We start from the raw sequence: 18,340 nt of genomic DNA on the forward strand, positions 1-18,340 counted from the left end.
CTAATGAGCACAGGAGACTCAATCAGCGTACTGCAGGGTTTTGGGGTTTGGTTTTGTTTTCTTCTGTTTTTAAATGTGGCTAGCTGAGCTTATGGGAGATCTAGACAATTATTTTTTTTCCAATGCAAGGGCAGTTTGTAAATGCTGTGGCCTTTTGTTATGGGGCTATATTAACTTATATGGAAAGATTAATATCAAGTTCATAAAGATAGCTTGTCAATGAGGTAAGTTCTTTCTGTGTGCAAAGAGCTTTTCACTTACCGTATTATCCCCTCAGCTAAAAAGGAGACGGTCCTCGGCAACATTGCTAGAGTAGTTCTGTCATCCCACCAGACGCTGACCTCAGTTCATCTGCTTCAACATCAAGAAACGTCTTGATCATGTCTAGTGAGCCAGAAGACTGGGTTCCGACAGGGACAGTTATTTTGGAAATTGTGTTCCCTGACTTACGATGGTGACTCTGCTTTTGTAAAGGAGTGTGGATACATGAACAATGGAAATGCAGAATAGAAAGTTCCAGCTATTACAGCATCTGTGCCTGAATTATTCTGAGCATAGCTTTGAAAATAACACTTTTCTTACCTGTCCTAAAATTTTTGCATAATCAAATTACACACTGGTTCCCAAGATGTTTCCCATGTACTGATCTCTGTGGGACAGCTGTGCCATTTATGAGAACATGGAACATAACACAGTCTGATAATAGGTTTTAACTGTTGAACTCAGCAGGGTGTGCCTTTGCCCTTTCTCTTCCATCCCACTGCAGAAGAGAGAAAGCTAGTACAGAATTTGGCTCAACACCATCATAGTCAAAGGTAGTTTTGGAACTCTTACTGTGCGGTATAGGAATCACAAAAGAATTGCTGTCACTAAGGATGCAGGCCCAACATCAAACTTCAAAATTAAAAAAAAAAGGTCCTGTTCTCAAGTGATAAGAAGAGGGTTACTTTTTTCATGAGGAATTCTGCCCTATGTCCCATCCAAGCCTTTGCAATGGTAGGCAGCTTGGTGTGGCTCAGTCCTATCACATGAACATATATACTGAGGAGATATGTAATCCCCTAACTATGGTTTGAGCATCTGTCTCACAGCCAGCTTAACAGCTTCCCCCCACATTGCATAGGAAAAAGTGTTTTGGTTTTCCTTGTGTTAGTACTAGCATCTTTTTGAGACTAGAGATTATTTTTTCCCTCTTTTTCAGATTGGGCAGGGGATGGAGTTCCCAGCATCTAGTACAGCAAGGATACTATTCCCCTGATCTCTGAAGTTACAATGGAAGTTGCTGTCTGATTATCTAGTCTAATTTAATGCTATGCCCCTTCTGCTGTGCTTCTCTGTCCAGGTTTCTTTCTCTTCCAGGTGTTTTTGCTCAATAAATTTGGCTAAACTTGCATTATTTTTGAGAAATGACATGAGGCTTGGACACGTCTTTCTGTGATTCAGAAGGCCAATTAAATTACAGAGGAAGTTGGACTAAATCCCTCTGCAATTTTGTGCCCTTTGAAACATTCTTTTGCTTCTTCACTGTGGATGTTCTTAGTTGCTATATTTTTGTATTTGAAATTCTGCTTTCGTTTTTGGAAATATCTGCATTTATTCAGTAGCAACTGAATTGTAGATAAATATATCCTGTCCATAGCTTGTTCAAATTCCTCTCTTCTGAAAAAGTTTTTGAGAGAGAACTTTTAAACCTCTTTTACTTTGCTATTTAATAACTGATAATGTAATGAAAAAAAAACCAAACAAAACCATGTTCGAAGGTCCACATCATTCTTTGAACACTTTTATGTTGCACTTTGTTATTTTCTTGAAAGTAAAGTAGAACCCAGAAATAGAATGATTCACCCATGCTTATGACTAAACCTGCCTTTTCTTTTTTTTCCTCCTTCAGATGTAAGATGGAAAAACAAATTCTGGGGAAAGTCCATGGAAATTGTTCCAGTTGGTACAACACATGTGACTCTTCCAGCGTAAGTGCTGGCGTCGTGCATTGCTGTTCACACACAGGCACAGACATACTTGCACACACTGGAGCCACATTTGTCCAAATGAGAACAAGCTGTGCTGTGCTGTATTAGACCTTTGGAAGAACTGGTGATTATGATTTAATTTAAAAAGAAAGGAGAGGAGGGAACAAACCAAAACCAGAAGCATATAACAGACGTGCTAACTCTTTCCAAGGGTTATAAAAAACCAAAAGATTAATTAAAAAACATCACTCCTAAGTATCTTGAAAAAAGCAAAGTTGGTACTTTTATACTTCAGTTGAATTTCAAGCTTCATATGCATTTTAAACTCACAGGGAAAAACTGTGTGGTAGAGGAAGCTATGAATTCTTTTGCTTGAATATGTATTTGAGGGAGAGGGTGGTGGTGTTGTTGCAGTCTTTTGTACCTATATTTGTACGGACCCTAACACCATGGGGTCCTGGTCTGTAGGTGAGGCTGATAAATAATTATTGTAAGTGCTAAATAGAACCAGTTGCATACCTGGTGTTTATTATCCCAGGAAGTGAGCAGCCAGTGTAATTACGTGTTGAGTATAGTCTAATTTATTTTTTTAATAAAAATCTGCAGTATTCCTATGCTGGCTTGTCAGAATGCCTGTTACAGATCAACAATTACAATCCTTTAAAATTTGGCTGTGTTTGCAGAACCAGAGATCTAAAGGTTGAGTAGTGTCCAATTAAATCTATTTTCCCAAGAGAGTCTACAAAATTAATTATTCTGACATCTGAAAAAAGAAAAATAACGCAAGAACTTAGCACTTACCAGACTAAGCGCCTAAGCATGCTTTTTTCTTTTAAGTGGGTAAAATTGCGATGTAGTAAGATAGTATCCAAAAGGTAATGTATAAAATGTGTTGTGTTCATAGTGGCTAGCCTAAGCCGTGGAGTGAAAGGTCTTCAGGATGTGAGTGGGGGTTCAGAGGCAAGGTAACTAACGGATGAGGGCCCATGGTGGGCTGATGAACTGGAAAATTATCTGATTCATGTGTGGTCTCCATGTGCCGGTTTGTATCCCTGTGTATCTGATATAGAATTGGGTACAAAAAGGGTACTGAGGCTATAGGTAAAAATGAAGCATTAGTATTAAGGTTATTTTTTGAGCAAATACATGCTGTATTATGCACGCTAAAAATACCGTAACCTGCAGGAAGGGGCAGGAAAACAACTTACCGTGGCTTAAGCTTAACTTAAATTGGCTGCATATCTGCTAGTCTGTAAAAACTGTCCTTGTGCATGTTCTTACAAAGCAGAAAGTGAAAGCAAGTGATTAAGGGGAGGTAAGGAAAGATTCTTATATCCTCATGGGATGTGTGCAAGGCAGTTGCTGTGGGGAAACTGGTGCTTTGTAAGCTTACCCTGTACCTTACCAAGTAGCGACTTGGCTATCAATACCCAGAACTAATTTTAGAATATAAGTCTTCATGAGACTTTCCTTTACTTGAAGTTTTATAAAGGTGTTTTATAAGAGCATATACTTCTTTAATAAAAGGTAAAATGATATATTACCTATGGGTATTTTTCATCTCTCCTTGTCTCACAGTGTGCAATTTTATCTTGAACTACCTGATGAGAACTTTTGCTCTTGCCTGAGGCACACACATAGGCTCCCAGCCTTGAGAGCCCGAGCCAAGGTCATTCCACTCAATAAGCCTTTTGATGACTCTGGTGACTCATGTCCTTGTGTATTCAGTTGTCACTGTGTCACAAGCTATGAAATGGGCATTTCAGCCAATAGAAGATATCAGAATGATTACTTTTAGAAACTTAAAACTGGTAAAGAGGGACAAATAAATTGAGAGAAAACTGAGTTCAAGATCAAAGTTTATAGCAGAAGTGAAAAGTGTTTTCTGGGAGACAGTATTGTTGTCATAGGGTTTGTTTTTGAGATGGTGTGGGACAAGAAGAGGAGGCATTCCAGAAAAAAATAGTTTTGTGGAGCTTTTCTAATACAAGTTCTCTGCAATTTTTTTTCACAAGTTTATGAGGTTGTTTGAACATGGCATGAGATTTTTCTTGTGTGTATTTTTCTTGCAGTTTTAAAGACCATTTTGCATGGAACAAGGTGACATCTTGCATCCATAACATCTTAAGTGGGCAAAGATGGATTGAACACTATGGAGAGATCATCATCAAAAATCTTCACGATGACACTTGCCACTGTAAACTGACTTTCATAAAGGTAATCAGAGCAGTAACCACAGCAATGTTGGCAGTGCCTTTTCTAACAGACACAGCAGTGGGTGGATGCTCTCTACTGAAGCTCAGTACAACTGCTTAGAAGCTGTATTTTCCTATAGTTCTGCTGTAATTACCTGTGATTCTTTGAGAAACCTTAACTCTGAAGGAACTGCCACTCATTAGATAGAGCCAGTCAAGAAAGAGAAGCAACAGCTTTCTCAGGTGATTCCACTTGAGATGCAGAAAAGTATGGCGAAAGGAAGAAATACGATTAAAAACCTACTCTGTCTGATGGGAGAGGTAGGCACAAGGTGGTCTACCATATACCTCCTGCTAATGCATTGGCATGTGCTGTGGTTGCATTCATTCAGCAACTGTAGAACCAGTTGTGCTTATGTGGGGTGCTTCACCCAATGCTCTTTTCTAGCCCTTTGCAGGTACTCAAAGGAGCTTAAGAGAGAGGTTGTGGTGTTACTCAAAGCTTTTGCCTCAGTACGAGGCATCAAGATACAACTTCATCAGGAAATGCCCTTATAACTGAAATTAAAATTAGTTTTTGGCAATAGACATCTTCCTAGTACAGGAAAATCAATGAAAACTAAAACGATGCCAGAATTTCTAACCTGGGGAATAGTTCTGCGAAGCATGCTAGGAGACATACCTTAACCTGCATTTTCTGTATCTGATTGATGGGGAAAGGCTGTGTTTTAAATAGAAACAGACCATACAGATACAAGCTAAGTACCTACGCAGCATGGCATGCTCAGCAGCAGAAGTAAAGTTTCCTTTTTTTGTTTTCCTGAATACTTTGTGCTTTCTAAGAAGCATTAGGGTGGGATTTTCAAATACTTATTTGAAAGTACTATAACGTATTTGCAATGTTGCAATGTATGTTTAGAGTTCAAATTTCAAATGAGAGCCTGCAAATCTTACACCTTTGATATTGTAAATTGTCTAAAGTGGAGATTACTGTTATCAGTTCTTTCTCTTCCTCTTCTGTAAATTTGGGGAAGATGTAGGTAAGTCAGGAGTCTGTGTTACCTGTCATTGGGCAAAATTCAAGGCCAGCTGTGCTTCACCTACTACTGCCCCCCAAAAAAGCAAACAAAATAAATACGATTCTCAACATTAGTATTTTTATAAGCTGATTAATAGTACTAACAGCAGTTGTTTGCATAGGATATTGCAACGCGCACCTAAGTGTATAGTTTTCATTTCAGAAAAGCACTCTACAGCATGGTGCTACTGACATGGCAAAATGACTCACGCTTGATCTCCTAGGTTTTTTTCCCCTTGTTTCTTTTAATTCTAGGCAAAGTACTGGAATCCAAATGCACATGAGATTGAAGGCAGTGTCATGGATAAAGCTGGGAAAGTTGTGCATCGACTCTTTGGGAAATGGCATGAAAGTTTATACTGTGGAACAACTTCATCTTCAAACTGCATATGGAGAGCAAGTTAGTGACCAGAATGGCTAACGTACAGAACTTAAGATCTGCCTGAGAACAAGCTTACTATTTTCATCTCTTTATTAGGCCCCAACTTCCTGTTATTTCTATGTGGAATACTAGATTTTTGTAAAGAACTTAAAATTTAAACCAGAAGAATACATCATTTAAATAATATGGAGAACTTAATCCCATGGCTTTCTGCATTTTCATACTCCCTCATTTTCATATTTGGGCATGGAGTGGGTACTGAGAACTCGAAAAGGAAATAAAGGAGAAAAAAAGGGAACAAACCCCCCCACTTTTTGTGTAGAGAAGTGTAGTGTATTTCATGTATGAAACATTGGAGAATAGCCCACAAAGCTCGATTCTATAATGACAGCCATATCTGAACTTCTCCAGAACTTGTGGGGTTTTGTCTACTATAGTGTGAAAAAGCACTAAGGTAATACCATGGCCTTCATCACAGTTGTACTCTGATTCAGCTGAGAGAACAGAAATCTGTTTCGTTGCAGTACAATTATCAAGGGGGATGTTCTCTTTTGTCACATTATTTAAAACCTCTTGTTCCCCCAGAATTGAGACTGTGCTTAAGAGATGAATAGATGACTGAGAGGAGTTTGGAATTTTCCTTCTAAAGATAATAGCATTTAACTGGAATTCTGAATGTACTTTTTTCTTTTGTAGATCCGATGCCTAAAGATTATGAACAGTGGTATGGATTTACGCAATTTGCACTTGAGTTAAATGAACTGGATCTGCAAACTAGGTCATTACTCCCATCCACTGATACGCGTTTTAGGCCGGACCAAAGGTAAAAAGTTTTAACACTTAAATATCTTCCTCACATAGTTCTTAATCTTATGTATGCTCACTTTACCCTAAGTTCAGACTATTTTGTATAGATACCTGCAGTGTGTTTCTACTTCTACATTAATGTACATCTGAAACAGACATTTTAATCACTTATCAAGAGATGGTCTAGTCATTATGGACCAGCATTTCCTAAAATTGGCTCTTGCATGCTTTTAGGTAACTGCCTTTCCAAAGATGTTAAAACTTCAGTACTTCAGGTACTGGATGTTAAGTGTACTGTGTTTGAATAGTCAAAAACTGAGATGCTTCAAATTTCGTTCTGTGGTGGAATTTCTGCTGTTGCTAACTTCCAAGGGAAAGAATATAATACAGTGATGACCCCAAGCTTGTTATGAGAGTTACTTTTCCTTAAGTGCTTTTTGATAGTGCAGTTGTCTGCAGATGTAGCTGTTTACCTTTCAAACCCAGTGAACTGCCTGCTGTAAATATTAGATTCTGGAGTTTTGGAGGACCTGGCAAAGATGGGGGCCGGGAGCATGAATTGTGTCTCTTATCACCACTGGTGCTGCAGGTTTCTAGAAGAAGGGAATATTGAAGGAGCTGAAATGCAAAAGCAGAGGATCGAGCAGCTACAGAGAGAACGACGGAAGGTGCTGGAAGAAAACAATCTAGAGCATCAGCCTAGATTTTTCAGGTACTATATCATGATTAGCATATACTATCATTTATTGAAATTCTTATTAGAGTTCTGGTTCTAAACTGCCATAGAGTAGGCTCCAGTTTTTTCCAGGTTTCTTCTATATTCTTGATTTTTGTACTTCAGCAATGTAGAACACTCCAGTATTGAAAAAACAACATATAACCCTGAGTTTTAACTATTAATGCATCCCTGAATTTCTTTCTATTTTTTTACCTTGCTGGTGATTGATATTTAGTCTACGTTTGAATTTGCTTGAGTGCATGTAGCATCTTTGATTTTTTCAAGCAAGGTGAAGTAGCTAGATTTAGCTTAATTACCTCTGCTGAACTTCTGCTGAATTCAGTGGGATTGCCTTGTGCAGAAGTGTGCACAGTTGGAGCCTTTAATTTCCAGGGCTATTTTTGAACATGTTTCCTTTATGTGATAGGTAGAGAATTATCATTCAGAGGGCACTTTATTTCTTCCTGTTGTAAATCAATTAATGGGAGACTTCAGCCATCGAAAGACAAAAATGAATGCTAGTGAGGGCATGGCCTTTTGCCTTCCAGCTTCTCTGTTCTCCTGCAGTGAAAGAGTTGGAGCCAAGGTGAATGTTCTATGGGCCTATGTATTACAGTTAACAGATCTGGGATCCTATTTTTTTTCCAGATAGGTAGATACAGTCCTTCTGACGAGCACAGAAACGTTTAAAATAGGTGCAAAAACGAAATGCCTCAGACCACTACTTGTCCAAGGAGCTGGTGAGCTAACTCATCATGTCTATCACACCTGCCAAAGAGAAGCAAACGTTGCTTCCAGCAGGCTAAAAAGACAGGATAGAGAAAAAGTCCAATCCTTCGTAATTGTATATTCACAGTGAGGACTGTGAATGCGAATGAGGATTTGAACCTTCACAATAAGAATTTGAAAATTTATATTTGTGCTGTAGATTTAAATAACAGAATAAAAAATTTAATTACTATATAGCAAAAGTGTCACCCAATGTTAGAGTTGATATGAATTATGTATTTGGCTTTTCAGTAGTGATTTCTCTCTTGAAAAATCACAAGCCTTGAGTTACTTAAAAGAATAATTTGCTGTTGTGCACTAGATTAAAAGCAGACTGATTCCTTCAGGGTACGGTACCTAGTGCAATGAGTCTTGCCTCTTGACTGAGAGATATTAGCTCTCTTTATGCAATTACCATGGTGAGCCATCTTTGGAGAGGTAGATGGAAAGTTTCCACTGTCCACTCAAAGCTGCCTTTGAGACCATGAAATAAACCTGGACTGTAGTTTTAAGTGCTAAGTACTGGCATGTGACAGTGAAATAAGAGTGTGGATCTCAGCTGAACAATAGGCTACTGAGCTGCGTCTCCAAGGCCCAGTGCAGACACACCAGTTCGACTCCCCAAGCTATATTGCCTTGTTTGAAGACTGTACTGAATTGCACTGCACCTGGTTCATGGGCTGGATTTGGTGTCGGTACATAGTGCTACACTGCATTACACAGCATGTGCATGGAAAATATAAGCTTTACATTTAAGACATTTGTTTAATCTTTGATAGGAAATCCAACGATGACTCCTGGGTGAGCAATGGAACCTACATGGAGCTTAGAAAAGAACCTGGTTTTTCCAAACTGGACAATCCTGTCCTCTGGTGAAAGAGGAGCCAAGTGAAGATATTCCGTGTTGTATTCTTGGATCTGATTTAAAAGAAGTATATATAAAATATATCTATATATTTACATATATATACACACACACACACATACACACATAAAATATATGTGTGGGGCATGCTTATGTGTGTAAGTGTGCATATCTCCAGAATTGTGCATAATTTAGAATCTGATAATTAATTTGTTTTCTTTACTCTATTGCAGTGATTGTTCAAATGTATAAATACCCTAACTTCCTTTTATAAAATATTTAATAAATAGTACTGATTGTTAACAGCAAAAGGGAAAAGAGGAGCTTTTACACTACTTTTCCAATGTGTAATAATGTCAGTTCTGAGTTAACTTATGCCTTATTGAATTGCATTGGAGACAGTAGCATCAGCATCTCCTAGCTGTGCTGAGAAATCAGAGTGCAAGCCTTCGTAACTCAAACTGTAAGTAGGCTTCCACAGTTCAATGAGCAGTTCAGCTGTCTCTGGGCTAGTATAAATTATTATCAGACTATCAGCTGGTGTTGGAATCTGAGTATGATTTCCTTTGCTGTCCGGAAAAAAGATTTAAATAAGCTTTTATTTCTGTTAGCTTTCTTCTTAGCTTTATGGAAGAAGTAGTTCTGAGCTTACATCAGTGGTTCTATTGCCTTACACAAACTGTACCCGGCTAATGTAGTGCTAGAAATTCAGGAATCGCCAAAATTTTCCACTGGGAATCTTCAGACTTTATAGCCCCTAACAGGGCAAGAGGAGGAGATCCTTTGTACATAAGTCAGTGCTTGAGCACTGACTAGTTGAAGCAGCTCTCTTTTTCCAGTAAGTAAAATCTATACAGAGCATGTAATCCTGTGCTTCCATAGCTTCATTTGTTTTTATTAACCTGAAATTTGCAACAGTAAGACTTTTTAAAAAGCAAGCGAACTGATTGTTTTAAGCTAGACATTTTTTCTTAGTATTTTGATATTTTCTACCTCTTAAGAAATAAACAGCATATTTAAGATCTTGTATTTTAAAAATTACCATCTGCCTTATGGAGAAATGTATGGAGTCTTTGATCTTCCTCTGTTTGTTTGTTACGTTCAGATAAATATTCAAGTGTCTTGCACTAAATCAATTGCATCTCTTTCCTGTGATTTTATACATATGGCTAGATTTATGAAACTACTAAACCATAGGTCAGAAATATAGCAGGAAACAAATGTAGCAGAAGTGGCACTTTTGAGTGAAGATTGTAGAGACAAGCAGTAATTTCGGTTTTTTCCATCAAATCACAATGCCACAGTCATTAACAGAATAATTTGCATTCCTGCCTATCTGCAACTAAAGCCTGCCCTATGTTTCGTCAGATCTGTTCTACAGAATAATTTGCATGCCTGCCTATCTGCAACTCAAGCCTGACCTATGATTCTTCAAATCTGTTCTATGTGGCTGTGACACTCTGGCACCAACACAGCTTCCAAGTTTAGACCTATATTCTATCACCACCTGCACCTCCTCTTTCTTTTTCTTACATGCCACTTGAATGACACAAAATAAACCCAAACGCTGTTGGCATGTTTAACTGGCTTATGACTGGAACAATTGGACAGGGCATGGATAAGGGAGACTCCTAGAGGGGCTAGTAGCTTAGAAAAGCGTGCACTTTACTGTGTGCTGCATTGTTCTAAAGAAAATCCATTAAAAATTGATCCATGTATTATATGTAACATGAAGGAAATACTATGAATGCTTCCATTTTAAACCAAATCTGTGATGTCAGATCAGATGTATATTTGAATTTTGCTTTTGGTTACCATGAAACCCCATTGTCTTAGAGGCAGATGAATGCTTTTCCACCTTTTTTCATTTTGCCCAGGAACTCTGCCTCACTATCATTTCTGTAACTTATTACCAAAGAAGTTAGCATAATTCTTTCTATTTAAGAAGTCTTTTAAAGACTTGACTACCATGCCAGCAGCTTACAATAAGGCAAGGCTCGCGTCAATACGAAAACAAAATCTGGGCTTTGGTTCCAAAGGAAAGCCTTTGGGGGGCTGTTTGGCTTTTCAAGGAAAGTGAGGATCTCTTCATGGCTGGCTCCCTTCCTGTTTTTTATTTTTGTATTTACTGTCAAAACTTGGCACAGAAATTAGTTGATATTTGTAATTATCCTTGCTGTTGGTAATTACCATTTATACTAAAAATAACATTCATTTAACAACAAAAGAGGGTAAGGGAAGCTTTTAAGAAAGGGAGAAAAATTTGTGGAGGATGCATTAAACTTGCTTATCGTCATATTTGGTAGCTACTGTGATTACTGTCTGATCTGATTGCTGGATTTGTATTTTCTGTGTATGGAGGGGATTTCCTAATAGTTGACAGTATCTGAAATTAAAGGATTAGAGGCCAAAAGGTGAAGTTAAAGAATTGTAATGCATTAAAATCAGCAGGTGTTAAACAAAACTAGTGTCATATTGGGTGTTTGAGTCATGATTTTTGAGAAATTGGACTGGTAGCGTTGCCTTGTATCTTTCACACACACACAATCATTAAGGTTGGAAAAGACCTTTAAGATCACCAAGTCCAACCATCAGTCCAACCATCATGCCCACTAAACCATGTCTCAGTCTAAAATGTTTAAAATACATTTGATTAATGACAAGAAGCATTGGGCTGAGTAGTGCCTTACATAAAATTTTCTTCAGCAAAATTCCCATATCCAGAAGGTAAACTTCAGAATTTTATTATCATCTCTAGAAAAATAATGCCTGGGAGTAATCCAGGACATTTCTTAAATACATGAAGAAAAATCATTGCAGAAGTAATAGGTCCTTTTGTAAATCTCTGATACACACCTGCAAACACAATGTAGCCAGTTGTGAAAGATCGTCTGACCCCGTGTTTCCAACTGCAGTGTAGTTGTCCCTGCTTACTTTTGTACAAAACAATTGGGTTTAGTTGTTAAATTTCTGTGAACTGTATATTAAGAAGTGGAAGAAAATTGTATTGATGTTACTTCTGTGTATTTCTGCATAAAAATATATTCATCATTCACAAACCTTAATATACTCTATACAGTTATTCTTGGTAAAATACAAAATTTTGATAATTTTCTTCCCCAAAACTTTAGATGTGTTAATGGGTACAAAACTTACATTAGCTTTCTGCAATATAACTAAGACAGCTCTTGTTTTCAATAACTAACGTTGAGGGACTTTTTCCCCCCAGTTTCTACTCTGAATGGTAAAAACAACGTACCGGGCAGCTTACTGCTTCCTTTCACATGCAGCAGTGATCCCCAAGCTGTTTAGCTCAATGGATCAGTCTTAAAATTTCCTGATGACCATTGCCTGCTGTTAAAGCTCTCTTATTTGATGACTTTATAAACGTTACTTAATATGACTTTGGAGGGCAGCTTGAGAAGCACTCATCTAGCACTGCCTTTCTTTGTGTACCCATTCACAAAGTAAAAAACTCACTATAAACTTAATGTCAAGACGATGGAGCAGCTCAGGCCTTTGGGTGTTAAAACACTGTCTCGTTTTTCAAATCACACAGCAAAGAAAGAAAAAAATACAGGGAAATAGTGTTCATAGAAACAGAAACCCACAGCTCTACTTCCAGATTTGCAGACCTGACACTTAGTTTCTCATTTTGGTGCACTATAAGTTTGGAATTATGAAACAACAGTGTAACTTGTTTAGGAGACTACTCTTGATAGCATAAAATGCACTTTGGAAGACTGAGTGGAACTGCAGTGCTCCATTAATCATTGCATTCATTTCTTAATCTCTCCTCTCTGAAACAAGCTTTTTGTGTTAGTTTGCCAGCATGATCTACTTCTTTTAGATGCTTTTTGAAATACAGATCTGGTAAAGTACTTAGATTCTTTATATAGAGCTCAGAAAATTAGACGCATGGAAGGAAGAGTGAAAACAGCCAAAATTTTGAGAAGGAAACATCCTAGAGATCTGTTCTTCCATCAACAAGTTTTCTTCGAAGGGGCTGGAAGCAGGATTGCTCCTTTCTTGTAAAACCCAGCCCCTGAAGGAGGTGGTGGTTGCAAACACAATCGCCTTATTTGGCAGTTTAGTGTCGAAGCTGGATCACTGTACGGAAAGGAACACAAATTCATGAGGCCAGAATGTACAACCAGGGACAGCTTTGGAGTTGCACAAAGGTCCAGTGCTGGTCTCAAAAAAAAAAAAAAAAAAACCACAAAAAAACACCCAAAAAAAAAACAACCTAAGAAAAACTTCACCCCTTCCCATGCCCCCACTTTCCCTCAGATGTTTACAGTCCTGTTTAGATTTTCTACGTGGCCCCTCATATCTCAAAGTCCTTATTCCGTGTCCCATTTTCTCTTCATTAAAAAAAAAAAAAAATCAGAAGAATAAGAAAACAGTCCAGAACAGACTGTTAAAACAAGCTTTTAAATGGCAAATCATGCCTAAAAGCTGTAGTTAAAAACTTTCCCCATAAACATTGTGGCCTACTGCTGTACCTTTTCCTTGACTGTGAACAGGATTTTCTTCCCACTTGCACTCTGGAGTCAGACCACAGCCTGGTAAGGGTAGCATGCTACGGAAATGTGCAGCTATATCTGCTCAGCATACTCCAATTAATGTCCTTGCATCTGCTTTTATGTAACTGTCTTCTGTCATCTCTCTAGGTGACCAGCTTCTCAGAGCAAGAAATTTTCAGCATATATTATTTTGTTCAATACAGCTTTTTTTTGTGTACAACTCATATAGAGGGGGCAAGCTTAAGAGGAGTGCAAAACTTGGCCCACAGTGCATATATAACAGAGAGGATGAAATCCAACCTCTCCATATAACTGAATAGTTCTTACAAGGGCTGGAGTCAGATGGTGCTATTCAAAGGACTGAAGTTAAAATGGAGGGGTTTTTTGGATGAGTGAGTTTTCATTCATGGATTATGCCTACTATAACTAAAATTCATAGTATTCATTAACTCATCCTTTCTATTTTCTAGCTACTGATAGGTGCAACTTACTCCAGCAGCTGTGGGTTCATAAGAAACTGCACGTTGTCTGGCTTATCTGTTGAAACTTAGTAAATGCTGTAAGTTACCACCAAATATATTATCATACTGCTCAGTTCTTAGATACTGTTCTTGCTGCAGCTTTTGAAAGCAGTAAGAGAAATTTTCCACATCAATAGTTGCCGTATGTTAAAAAAATATTTTAAGTGGTTTCTTTTTTATATAAATTGCAGATTTGGTGTTTTTGTTGTCTAAAACAAAGTGTATTAAAGCTTATGAGAATGTTTGGGAGGTTGATCCACAAAAGGTGATGAGCTCCTTCAGTAGCACACCTTTGAGATGGCTGGTATCCCTGAGAATCAGGCAGCCTTGTATTTATGTTAACAGTATTTTACTAGTTCCAGTATTGGAAAAACATTCCACATGTATGAGGTATTACATACACAAAGCTGCTAAATGCTGAATTTGTTGTTTGTTTTGATAGGGCATTAGTGATTTCAGGATGAAGAAAGATTACCTTATGTGTTACAATCATCACTGACTTTCAGATTTTTGAGAAAACTTTCTGTAGTCAGGATCATTCCTGTTTTCTGCTTCACTTACTGCAAAAATTTGTAATAATGTTGGAGCACCTTGACGCGCAATTTGATTTATTATTTTTGTCTCTGTAACCAATTTAGTTGGATGTTAATAAATCATACTTGCAAAAGGTCATAGAGCACCCTGACTTTTTCCCAGGGGTTGTAAGCATCTTTCTTCAAAGATTGTTAGTCACAGCTGAAGTAATTCTAGCTGCTGTAGTGATCTGTGCTTTTTACACTTGCCAAAATGGCAAGTACGAAAGAGCATCCATCTGCTAGAAGCCTTATTTAATCACTCTTACAATCTGTCTGGTAGTTGTGCAATGTTCCAGTTGTTTACCACTTACCTGCACACACTGTACAGCACTGTCGTATGGCTATTATGTCACACACCAGGGCAAGGAAAGGGGTAAGCTGATGGAATTAATTTACAGCTGGAAGTTGATTATTAAAAGAAGTTTTTAGTAGACAGATGTGCAGCATATATGTTATGCTTTAACATCAATGTGGAGACCACAAACCACATGTTCTCTGTACAACAACTTTTAAAAACAAGGAAATGTAGTATTTACCGGATAAAATAAGTAACTGAAAGGAAACAGTATTAATGTGGTGTTTCCTCCTCAGAGGTGGTGATTCAGGACAGCTTTGCCAATCGGAACTCGACTATATCTCTCAGTCTCACCATATGTGCGTAAGATGCAATGCAGACAGATTAGGATCTTGAAAAATGTGGGAGTGCAGTGAGTGTAATTCCTGACCAACCTGTAATTCTTGACCGCAGTTCTGCAGCACTTCCCAGACTCAGTGGGTACAAAGACTTGGTGGGAGGGAGCGTGGAGGTTCCAGGAAGAGCTGGGAAAATTGGATCAATAAATCTGTTACCACGCGAAATTTCCTCAGCTGTTGTACATGGCAGAATAAGGATAGAGGCCAAAGACAAACAGCTTTTATAGTGGGAAGAATCAGCTCCTGTTTTTTGAAATCCAGCTATTTTGGTTCTATATTGGGTTAAGGACTTTGGAACCGGCTCATCACGTCAGTGGGAATCACTTCATTGCTGATTAATTTCATAGAGATATAACGTGCTTTAATTGGTACCTGAAATAACTAGCATTTAATTCAAGTTGCTGGGAGGATAGCAGTTTACAGAAGCAGTAATATTTTTTTTTTGTAATTATAATAGGGAGAGGAAGATGGCAAGGGATCCTCATTATTGGTGCCATGATCATGAACACCTAGAGCAGTAGGAGGAAAGAATGTAGGGTGAATTCCTCATGATTGCCCCTGGAGCTAATAACATGCCAAGTACCCACAGTGTGGTCAGTGCTACCCAGACAAAGCAGGTTGTTCTGCCCTACAGAAGTGTAAGTTAAACTTGTCTCCTATAGACCTTGCATCCAATTTGTGTTTAAGTTCAGTTGTCTGTTCATTTACAGTAATCTCTATTTTAAAGTCATTTTGCTTACTGCAAAATGATTCAAACCACCATAGCGTGAGGAAAAACACCGACAGCTGAGCAAAGCTTGCTCTGCATAGTAACTGACATATCTTGGCTTCTTTTTCTATCTTTTTTTTTTTTTAATGCCTCTGTTACATTTCTTCCATCTTGCATACATTGCTCTCCATGCTCAATTTGTTGATTTTTAACTTAGGCCCCCTCTAGTGCAGCAGATGCATAAGAATTTGTAGGGTTACTCTGAGTTTTTAAATGGGGTTAAAAGCTGGCCAGATGCCAAATTCTGCTATGTACTTACGAATTTGTATCTTTGCATACTCTGTACCAAGGGAAATATTTGAAATTGCTACATGTAAACCCTAATTTGAGGTAAATCAACATTGCTCCACTGAGCTGAGTATAACTGAGGCTTAAGTTAACTGAGAATTTGACTCTGGGTTCACTGATGTAGGTTTTTAGAGTCTCTTGGAACAATTATAAATTCCTGGAAGACAAGATGTTGTGTATGAATATCAGCTGACTTTTCTGTCTGTAATTTTACAGACTTCAGGAACTACTGGCTTTCTCTAATGTGCTAGGGCACTATTTCCCTCTGAGGATTTTTTGAGCTGATGTTTCACTTGCTATTGTAATAAAAGCAGCTGTTAGAATTTGAAAACATGATTTTTTGCATAGTTACCATTGATTTTCTTTATTAAAATTCCTTTAATAAAAACTTGCTTTTCTAAATTACAAATTTCCTACTTTTGAACTTGTGTTTAAAAAAATATATATATAGAAGCCATGATAAAGGCTGCAGTAAATCTAGTTTGAATTACTGCAGTACATGCCTTGAAAAACCCTTTCCTTCTGAGGTTTTATGAGGATACGTCTGCAATGCCTAGATTGCTGCCTAGAGCAAGAATATTATGTAGATTTATCAATAGATGAGAACCTGTCTAATAGCTGAGAGAGATTTACTGTTTTGTTTACTCTTAGGTTTGTTATCATTTCAGCCATTGACAGACTGAAGATGGAGTGAAGTCAAGAGATCATCCTACTTGTATTCCATTGTTACTTGCACTTCAGTCAGTGAAACAAATCTTGTGAGAGCAACTAGAGCTATATAATAGCTATACAGTTTTTTTGGATGGGAAAATCAATTTTCTTACGAAGTTCAAAAATAGCACACCAAATTCTTAAGGCTTTATTCCCTGTGGGAATAACTTCTACTGAAGACTTTGCCTGAGAAGGAGCACTGCAAGTAGGTCAATTAGAGCAACTTTGACTTTTTCTCTCTCAGCTCTTTAGGTACCACGGGATGGTGAGCCTAGCCTGTATTAACATGTCCCCTTTCCTCGTTTTGGAGAGAGAGTAAAACTTCAACCAAAGTTGATGGAGGGCAGAGAACTCAAGGCTATTATATTCGCACCTTTTGTGGGTATCAGAAACCGGAAAAGAGATCTGGATGTTCCACATTGCAAGAAAGTCCATAGTAGGAGCTCCACTGTATTTTATCTAGCTGCAAAGCCTCCTAAAGCTGGTACTCATGTGAATGCTTTGGAATTGATACCAACAGGAATTCTTTTGTTTGAAATAATGGGGGAAAGGAATGAGAGGAAAGAGTATGTATTGTTGAAATAAGATCCTCAGTACTGAAGTGTGCAGTCACAAGGTCCTAGCCAAGAGCCTGACTGCAGTTCATGCTTTCCCCGTACCAGTTCCTCATTGTTTCCTTTCACACTAATGCTTCCTCTCAGGACACAGCTGGTCTTCCTTCTCTCTTAGAAGTTGCATTGCTCACACTGTGGTGTATTGGCACTGGTGAGGCTGGACAGTAACCGCAGAAGAACCAAATAAGCCCCAGCTCAAGCTGACTACGACCGGAATTGTAGGTGGAAGTGCATTCCCATCTCCCAGTTGCAGAGAGGGTGGTACTGGCAATAAGCAAGACATCCACCCAAGGTTATTTGCATCACCCATTACAGATGCTACTCACCCAAAGCGATGCGTCATTCAGACAAACAGGGGCAGTACAAGCAGCAAGGAACACCAGTTTCAGTCCTATGATAGAGCAAATAAAGTACATTTTTAGCTATCAGAGAACAGGCCAGCACTTTGTTTCATACATGAGGTTTTTTTCCAGCATAGTGAAGACCTGGTCTGTATGTGTAACTGCAATATAACAAACAGCGTCCATAACCTGGGGTTGTGTGACTTTAGCCCTAGCCACCACCTGTACAAATTTGCAGGACATCACTGGTGGGTAGTGGTTCCCCCTCTGTTCAGAAGGACAGCTGCAGCCTCTTACACCTACCAATCTGTTTTGACCCCACAGCATCCTGTTTATGGTACCGTGCTGTCTTTTGGGGCAACACTGTTGCATAACATACAAAGAACTCCCATGCAATTAGCAGCCTACACAGTTTTGAGCTGCTTGCCACCCCTTGCTCTTTCTTTCAAAACGGTGTTCTTTTCAGCCCTTGCTCCTTCTTTCAAAAACAACGGTGTTCTTTTCACCCTGCTTCTCTAC

At 38.4% G+C, this 18,340-nt stretch overlaps 1 protein-coding gene across 1 annotated transcript in view; it reads left to right on the forward strand.

Annotated features, from left to right (window-relative positions):
* Positions 1 to 8,794, forward strand: part of OSBPL3 (oxysterol binding protein-like 3) — a 42,391-nt gene extending 33,597 nt beyond the window's left edge. The window contains exons 17-22 of the mRNA XM_010288759.1: positions 1,892 to 1,970; positions 4,043 to 4,187; positions 5,499 to 5,643; positions 6,322 to 6,448; positions 7,022 to 7,144; positions 8,698 to 8,794. Of these exons, the coding sequence (XP_010287061.1) occupies positions 1,892 to 1,970; positions 4,043 to 4,187; positions 5,499 to 5,643; positions 6,322 to 6,448; positions 7,022 to 7,144; positions 8,698 to 8,794 (716 nt within the window). The remainder of the gene's footprint in view (positions 1 to 1,891; positions 1,971 to 4,042; positions 4,188 to 5,498; positions 5,644 to 6,321; positions 6,449 to 7,021; positions 7,145 to 8,697) is intronic.
* The last annotated feature ends 9,546 nt before the right edge of the window (positions 8,795 to 18,340 follow it).

This window comes from Phaethon lepturus, unplaced genomic scaffold (genome assembly GCF_000687285.1).
Source record: "Phaethon lepturus isolate BGI_N335 unplaced genomic scaffold, ASM68728v1 scaffold10990, whole genome shotgun sequence".
NCBI classification, from domain to species: domain Eukaryota; kingdom Metazoa; phylum Chordata; class Aves; order Phaethontiformes; family Phaethontidae; genus Phaethon; species Phaethon lepturus.